Below are 8,551 nucleotides of genomic sequence, written 5' to 3'. Positions count from 1 at the left end.
TATTAATAAATTTATGTTAAATTTTATCACACGTATCAACGTATCCTAAATTTTTCAAAAAAATCGTATCAGCGTAACCGCATCATATCATACCTGAATTACGTATTCGTATCCATGCTTCTTAGGGTTTATCTCTCTAAAATAAATAGCACTTAAGACTAAAGAGTCGCTCGAAGATGATTTAGAAGTATTGAAACATACATGAATTTGGAGCCATATCAAAACATGATTTTTGCATAAATTAGTTGCAACTTGAAAATGTGAAATTCAATTAAGCCATGCCACTAAGTTCTATCTTCCATGTAATGGTGCATATATATCATTTTTTTCAGAATTCCAGAACTCGTATTTTCATGCTTCCAGCTCAGGATCTCAGGAAAAAAATGCTTCAAACTATTTAACATCAAATGGCATAGAGCTTGTGTTACCTGTACTTCGAGTTCACTGCTGAAATTTCTTTCCTCTGATGCGTTCCATTCTGTTGTTCTACAGCTACTTTCAAATTTTCAGAATTTCTATCTGATAATTGAATTACAGTATTTGACTCCGATGAACCAAGATCACAATTTTCTTCTGAAGTGACATAGAACAAAACATCAACAGTTTGCTTTCATAACCAACAGAAATTGCAGAGTAAATAATATGTGACATTTCCACGAGGTTGGCTACAGAACATATTTTATTGTAAACTAGCATCTGCATAGTGCACGATGCAGTTCCATAGGAACGTTCAAAGAACCTAAATTTTAAAACAAAAGATAAATTTTAAAAATAAAAATTGATCAGCTCACTACCAAATCTGGAACTCACTAAACATTTATTTCTGCTTAATTACTGGCCTATAGTATCATCTATCATGGAAAATTTCAGCCATTTGTAGAACTTCCTTAATATACAAATTTTTCTTCCATTAAAATGCTTTCCTTACATTATTCAAAATCAATGAACTGGCCAAATTAATCATCTGGTCCTCACTTACATTTTGCAAAAAATAAAAATAAAAAATCCAAGGAAAATATGGATATTGAAGATTTAGTCGGTAATAAAGCAAATAATCAAACATAAACTGGAGACAAAAGTGTGTTATATACCTGCAATAAGTTCTTCACATTCTTTAATCAGTTTGGAAAATCTTTCATCATTTGCTAAGGAAGAACCTTTTTCCAAAGTTGCTTTAGCAGAATAATATTCTTCAAGCTTCAGGAATGCGGTGCTGAAACAAGGGAATCCCAATAGGCAATAATTAGCAGCTAAAAACAATGGAATCAACAACTAAACAAATAAAGGTATGGCGTCCACTTTGTATGTTTACAAGGTGAAACAAAAATTGTATTCAGATAATCGCCAATAAGGCACCTACTTGTACAAGCCCCTTTAAAGCTTTTCATTAAACCAAACTTTGGAATTGATAAAGTCAGATATCAAAAGATAGGGGCCGCACATTGGCTCTTTTAATTCTTCTTGTTTAGTTATTTTTAGTTTCTTGCATCTTAAGGGGCCAAATATGCCCTTTACACTTTTAGGTTTTTTTCCCATGTGAAATTCGTATTGAACACTTCATAATTTGTGGTTTTCTGATGGGTAATTGATTATTTAAATTTTTTCCGAGACTTTTCTCCTTTAATCATCATGCTGCATAATCTGCTACATCATATTATTATAAAATCGCAAGTCACGTCTATGATAGAGACGGGTTGTTCATGAAACACAGTTGGTGAAAATCATATGATGGGTTAAAGCATCCATCTTCAAGTGTTGGTGTTGGAACAATTGCATCAACAAACGAAGATGTTAAAGCAGGTTAAACCCCCATTTGGCACCCATTAATTTTCATTCCATTAAATTTCATTTTTCTCTCTCTTATTTTCAACCACACAATCTTTCATAAAATAATAATACTCGTAAACCGAAAACTTTTCATTCTTTATCAACCACTCATTTTTAAAAAAAAAACACTATTCCACCCATTTTCATTACCACAAAATGGGGGCCAAATGGGGGCTAACAATTTTCACAGAAAAGCAATGGTTTACAAATCGGTGGAGGACTCCAACAATGATGAAAGCCCTTTCTTTTCTTTCAATTCCAAGTAGGGAGTGGATGTTGATTTAGGCTAGGATTAAGATGGCATGCTTATTTTTGATGCTGAAGTTCCACTGAAGTTGATGAACAGATTGATTTAAATTCAGATTTAGAAGACGAAAGTTGTAATGGCCCACCCATTTTTGATGAGGATGTTGATGTTGAGACGTGTGGTGCAACTGCATCTTCGAACAAGCATAAAAGTGTACCAATTTAAGATATGGATGCAACATGGAGAATAATTTAAATTCTCAAATAACTCAATGCTAATTAAGACAATATTTTATGGTGCTAAAGGAGCAAATGATTTGGGAGGTGTGGAGCATGAAATATGCAAGATAATACAAGGCTTGCTTTTGATGTTAAGGATGTGAAAGAGGTCTACTTTCTTCCAACTAATGTTGATGCAGGAAGTGGGAAGCATATTGAGAGAACTTTTGACACACAGTGTATGCAAGCTGCATGTGACTGAAATGTGTGCACCAGAACGTGGTCCTAATTCCATAATACCAAGTATTATTCAACAAAGCAAAAATCAACATTATATTCTGGAGAGATGTCTATCACCTGCTCAAACTTTTCAATATTTTCACAACAAAGGCACATGAGATGAATTTTATGCTAGAGTAGACTTCTCGAATGGATTCCCATTAGGTCTCAAACAAAGGCTACGGTCTTATCCGGACACATCGTTCGTGCACCCTACCAAGGGCTCACTCACTTAGAGGTGGATTCCCATTACAAGGACGTGGAGAAGACGTGGGGGCACAAGATTCGAGGACAAATCCTTTTCCCACTGAGGGAGAATGATAAAGTTGGATGTCACAAAATAGAGCTGGACACTGGCTCTTTGAATTTTTCTGTTATTTTTTATTTCCTGCATCTTAAGTTATCTAGGGGCATATATGTCCATTGCAGTTTTAGGGTTTTCTTCCTAGGAATAGTTTGTTGTTTTTTGGTGGGTTACTGATTATGAAATAAAAATTGAGGGTTTTCTCGTATATTTCAATTATTTGCTATTTTTTACGAATCAACAAATATCTGATGGCCAGACCCTCAGCATGCTAATATATTCCGAATTATTATTTGATAACCATGTCCACATAGTTGAGATTTATCTGAAATTACTGAGAATTTAGTGTTTTAGGTAATAATCATGGAAATCCCGATAAAATCTGAGAGTAAACAAATTTTACATGCTATGGCTAACAAGTTTATCAATATAGATCATTATTCTACTCTTGGGACGCCAGGCAAGTATGATACTATTATTAGTTCAATAACCTAGCCTGAAAGGATATATACACAGGATATAAATAAGGAAGTAGACTTCCCACAAGACTGAACACCGCTAGATTCGATTAACACTTCATCAATTTTTATGCTAAGCATAACCATCTAACAGAAGAAAGAAAATATACAAACCCAAAAGGTAAAATTGGAGATACCCTTTGCGCAGGTATGCTTTCGCCATGGAGGGGTCCAATTCAATCGCTTTATTTGCATCAGCAACAGCTTCTGTCAAGACATTGCACATAAAATCACTGAGGACGAATTGACTAATAGATTATCAATAAACTACACTATTCAAGGAAAAAACGCCGTCACAGATGACCACACCCAATCACCTAGAAGCATAGACTTTGTAAATCAAAATTAATGCTCAAAATCCCTAAATTACAAAATAAAGTTTCGTTTTAAAGGATTGGCACACGCAATTCAATAAAGATGCAAAAGTAGACAGCACCAGTGAAGTATCCGAGCTTGATATTGGCCTGAGCTCTATCAGCAAAGAGATCGGCATCGTTAGGATTAAGCTCTATGGCCTGAGTATAGAGATCGGCGGCGCTTTCAAAATCATCATCAACAAACGCGTTTTGTGCTTTGGCCGCTATTTCACTCGCCATAGTTGGTGCAGAGAAGAATTGAGAAGGGAATTTCTGTATGGGGATTTTTAAGCTTGAAGATCAGAGACTTTGAGTTGACTAGGAAATAGCGCAAACGGATTCCTCTTTATTCTGGAAACTTCTCCGAGTAGGACGAGGATAAGTGGACATCAGCTGTGGACTTGGTGAGATTGGGCTACTGAATTGGGAAAAGGATACAAATAGCATTCATTGGAAGAAAAGGTAAATTGTAGCATTTAAATTAGAATAATACTATTTACAATAGTTTACTATTGCAATCATTCTACGCGATAGATATGTGATAGTTAGCAATTTGATATATAAAACAATAAAAATTAAGACATATTTGATTGTTACTTTCTCAAATTCATTTCTAACCATACATTTTATAGGATATATAACTTTTATCAATTTTAATCATATATTCATCAATTTTTATAAAAAAAAATTAAATGTTAAATTTACTTTTATAAGAATTATTTTATCAATGACTACTTTTAGAATTTATTTTTCAACTAGCAAAATTTTTGAAAATTGATCTCTTTAACACTTACATTTTTAATGTGAATTGTACTAACAAAGTTTGTCACATAAATTAAAGTAACGTGTAGATGACCATATCTAACTAACATGATAAGAAAAAAATAGACATTTTCAAGAGAATCGTCTATATGTAAAGACCCTTCAAAATGAAATGAATCATCGTAATTTAATACTTTTATAAGATATTAAATATACAATAGAGATGAAATTTAATTTATAAACAGAACCAATTAGAGATGAAATTTCATTAGGTCATCTAGAAATTAGACATAATGTTGTATAAATCGAAAGTCTTTCTATTTAGACGCCACATAAATTGCAATTTATGGAATGCATTGGAGATGCTCTTGAATTTAAAAAAATTAACTTTTAAGTATAGTTAGGGGTAGGAAAAATCTTTATCCCTGACTAGAATAGCCTGCCCATCAGACTTCGTGCCCAACTCTTTATAATTTTATTTGTATTTTTATGTTTTTCAATTTAAATTGTATTATTAAAAAATAATTAATTAAATGAGCGCGATAAGTTAGGTTATTTTAATTCATGTGTTGCTTCCCAAAAAAAATCCCTTACCCCACCTAAATTAGTATAATAATGCTATCTAACACTAAGAGTGCTTGAGCACCAGCGTATATTACATTATATAATAAGTCTAATTAAATGTGAAATTATGTTATTCATATAATTATAATTTTTATTTAATGAACTTAATGCCAATTGTTGTCTTCCACCGACACATCGAACGGCTGTCGCGCCTAATTCGACTCACCATTATTAGGCCTCCTTTGTCTTCGCATTACCCTAGTTCCTAAGCCAGTTTCTGCTTTTCTAATTTCAGCCATTGCACTGCCTCTCTTTATTTGTTTGCTGCAGATCGGGAAAGGAAGCATTCAATGATGCCGGAGACTTTGGGCTTGGCATGGATTGAAAGAGAGACCCCTTAAAATTAGAAAATGAAAAGTAGAACTTATTATCTAAAAAAAGGTATATATGTTATGTTACCTATAACTTGGATACTATGTCACCATAAAAATCTACTTGAACTCACTTGGGATACCCCGATCACCACGCACAACCAACAAATATGAACCGCGACCATCCACTTCCAACAAATTTAACACACGAGAAATCTAATTCTTAATTAGGGTAAATATCGTTAACATTATAATTAAATTAAGGATCATTATAAAATTGGGGTAAATTGCAGTAATTTTCTTAGGGATGGACAAAAGTTACTAAAATCATTTGATCGAACCAGAACCAATCCAAAATCAAGAATGGATCAATTTTCGATTCAAAACCTAAAGAAAAAAACACGTATAACCCGATTTTTATTTTTAAATCATTTTATTAATTGTAGTCCGAAATGGTGGTTGGTGTACCAATTACGTCGAACATATTAAAGATAAGTTTTTTTTTTTTTTTTGGTAACGATTTTACGAATTTTTGGTTTTTGATATACAATCTTTAAATTTGTGCACTAAAAAGAACAAAATGTTGGGTACCCTTTTTTCTGGCTCAAATTGATATTCTTTTATGTTTTTCTTTACTACTAGTAAGAATATGTGTTGCATGTCTTAGTATCGAATGAATGATATGCATAATATTTTTAAAGTATTAATATTATTTTTTAAAGTAGTTAAGGTAATTGTTATTATTAAAGGAAAAATTAAAATTGTAATACACACATACATGTGAATAAATTTTTTTTATGAAATTATGTATATAATGTGAAAATGTTGAATAAATGTTGATTGCTCTTACTTTTGTATTTTGAAGTCATTATGTTTTTCCTTTCTCAAGTATATTTTCTGTTTGTGACGTAGCTTGGAAATTACTTCCCTGGAAATATTATAACAAATAACCTAATAGTCTAATAGTGAAACTTCTATAAGTAAAGTATTGGCTAATTTTAGCATTATAAAATACCTCTCCATCACAAAAAATTAGTTTTAAATTTTCAAAATGGTCGCTCTTATTGCTGTAAATCTCAATGGAACCTTTTTAAAGTATACATACTTTTATAATACAATCTTCTTCAAAAACATTCAGTTGTCTTATAGAGATATAATCGTAATCTTTGTTTGGTGACATCAATCCTACAAATATGAAAACAAAAATATATATTAATAATTAACAAAACGGAAAAAGTTAATATTTTTCAAACTAAACTGACGACTTGACTTATTTTGTTGATTTATTAATGAATTAGACCTTGTTTCTATTAGTGCTTTCGACGATGATGTATACATTTGTAATTTTTCTAGCATTCAAAATATAAAATTCATTGATATGTTAGTTTAATAATTTATTTATTAATGTTGAAAAAATCATATAACAAATGTAGGACATATCATACAACACGTCTTTATCAAGATTGTGATTGTGCTAAATACCAATATGATGCAGTGACACATATGTTAATTACAATTAACTCTTCAAATTTTTTTTAGTGCCGAAAATTGGGTATATATGAAAAAAGAATTCTTACATGATTTTATTTAATATAAAAATCAGTCAAATACCAATACAAAGTGGTTGATGTTCACGTTTCAACAAAATCCTAATTGCCAAAGATTAATATAATTGCACCTATGCTAATGTTCTCTCATCTATCTTAAAAGTAATAATTAAATCATAGTTTCATATATAATAAAACAACTAAATAAAAACCATAAAATTAGAAATATTAAAAGTATAAATCATAAAGCCAAAGATAAATCACAATGATGGAAAGAGATTTGGTATATAAATGTACAGTGAAAGATGACTCCACAAAGTCATAAATATGAATATATTTGCATGAATATGATGAGACAATAATACTTCCGACTGTCATGTGCTTAGGACACCCAAACGCCTGTGTGTATTAAACTCATGATATTAGAAATTAAATTAAAATGTGAATGTCGTTTACACTTTATCAACTAATAAGTGGCTTATGTTCAACATTTAGATGAACATTACTAAAAGTATTAAAATATAAAAAATAGAGAGAAAAAAGAATTACATTGTCTTTGTAGCATAATACTAGTCGTTATCATGTGCGTTACACAAGTTTTGTATTTATTGCATTTTGATTAGCATCAAAATTGTAGATTTTCCAAAATTTGGTGAAATCCGATCGTTTGGTTCATTGCTTTATCGCTGGATGCACAGAGTGATATCCGTGCTGCACAGAGAGTTTTTTTCATTTTCGAAAAAATATTTATAATATGTAGGGTTGGACATGATCCGGTTCGATTCGGTTCTAACAACAATCGAACCGGACCGTAAATTTTAGAGTATTTAGTAAGTGGAATTGTGGGATCCAAATTTAAATATGGAACTGTTCGGGTTCAGTTCCATTCGGTTCGGTTCGGTTCAATTCCATTGAGTTCCCAAATTTCGTATTATAATTAATTTTTTTAATATTTACAAAGTGACATTAATTCAACTAATGATATATTCAATCTTAACTCTTACAAAATAATGCCATACAATCTTATGTCTCTTTTGCGTCTCTCTTTACTGAGTTCTTCATAGTTTTAATTGTTAAAATTACAAGAAGAGGAAAAAGCAAGTACAAAATAATTAAGAGAGGCATTATCGAATTTCAATTCGATTTCTCTAGAACAGTAAAAATGACACCATGGTAGAGTAACATATTTAGATAAAACTCAGGTCAATTTGATTAAGTTGGCTTTGATTTAAAAATTAGAAATAGGAAAATTATAATTTTGGGTTTGAACTAAATTGATTAGTTAGCAAGTTTATTTAAAATATAATAATAATTTGACTTATCTAAAATAAATTAATTAAAAAATTAGCGAGATTCGATTCTTATTCGGTTATTCGATTCTTGATCTAGAATCGAAAATCAAATCAAACCCGTCGATTCTCGATTTGGATACCCGTTCGAATATTTAATTTAAGAAGAACAGCTCGGTTCGATTTGGGTTTGGTTAAACCGGTTCGATTCGGGAGTTTGTCCAGCCCTAATAATATGAACAAAATAAATTAAAAAAAGAAAAAATAAA

General features: G+C 31.2%; 1 protein-coding gene across 1 annotated transcript; it reads right to left on the bottom strand.

The window, feature by feature from the left end:
* Positions 1–402: 402 nt before the first annotated feature.
* Positions 403–4,162, bottom strand: LOC111371773 (protein SGT1 homolog B-like). Its single transcript, XM_022993924.1, has 4 exons — positions 3,830–4,162; positions 3,531–3,600; positions 1,092–1,213; positions 403–573 (listed from the first exon to the last, which is right to left on the bottom strand). The coding sequence occupies exons 1-4, from the start codon at positions 3,987–3,989 to the stop codon at positions 425–427; spliced, it is 501 nt and encodes a 166-aa protein (XP_022849692.1). The 5' UTR covers positions 3,990–4,162; the 3' UTR covers positions 403–424.
* Between the last annotated feature and the right edge of the window lie 4,389 nt (positions 4,163–8,551).

This window comes from Olea europaea, chromosome 22, assembly GCF_002742605.1.
Source record: "Olea europaea var. sylvestris chromosome 22, O_europaea_v1, whole genome shotgun sequence".
NCBI lineage: Eukaryota > Viridiplantae > Streptophyta > Magnoliopsida > Lamiales > Oleaceae > Olea > Olea europaea.
The sequence above is the reverse complement of the archived record's forward strand: the minus strand, read 5'-3'. Positions and strand labels throughout refer to the sequence as shown.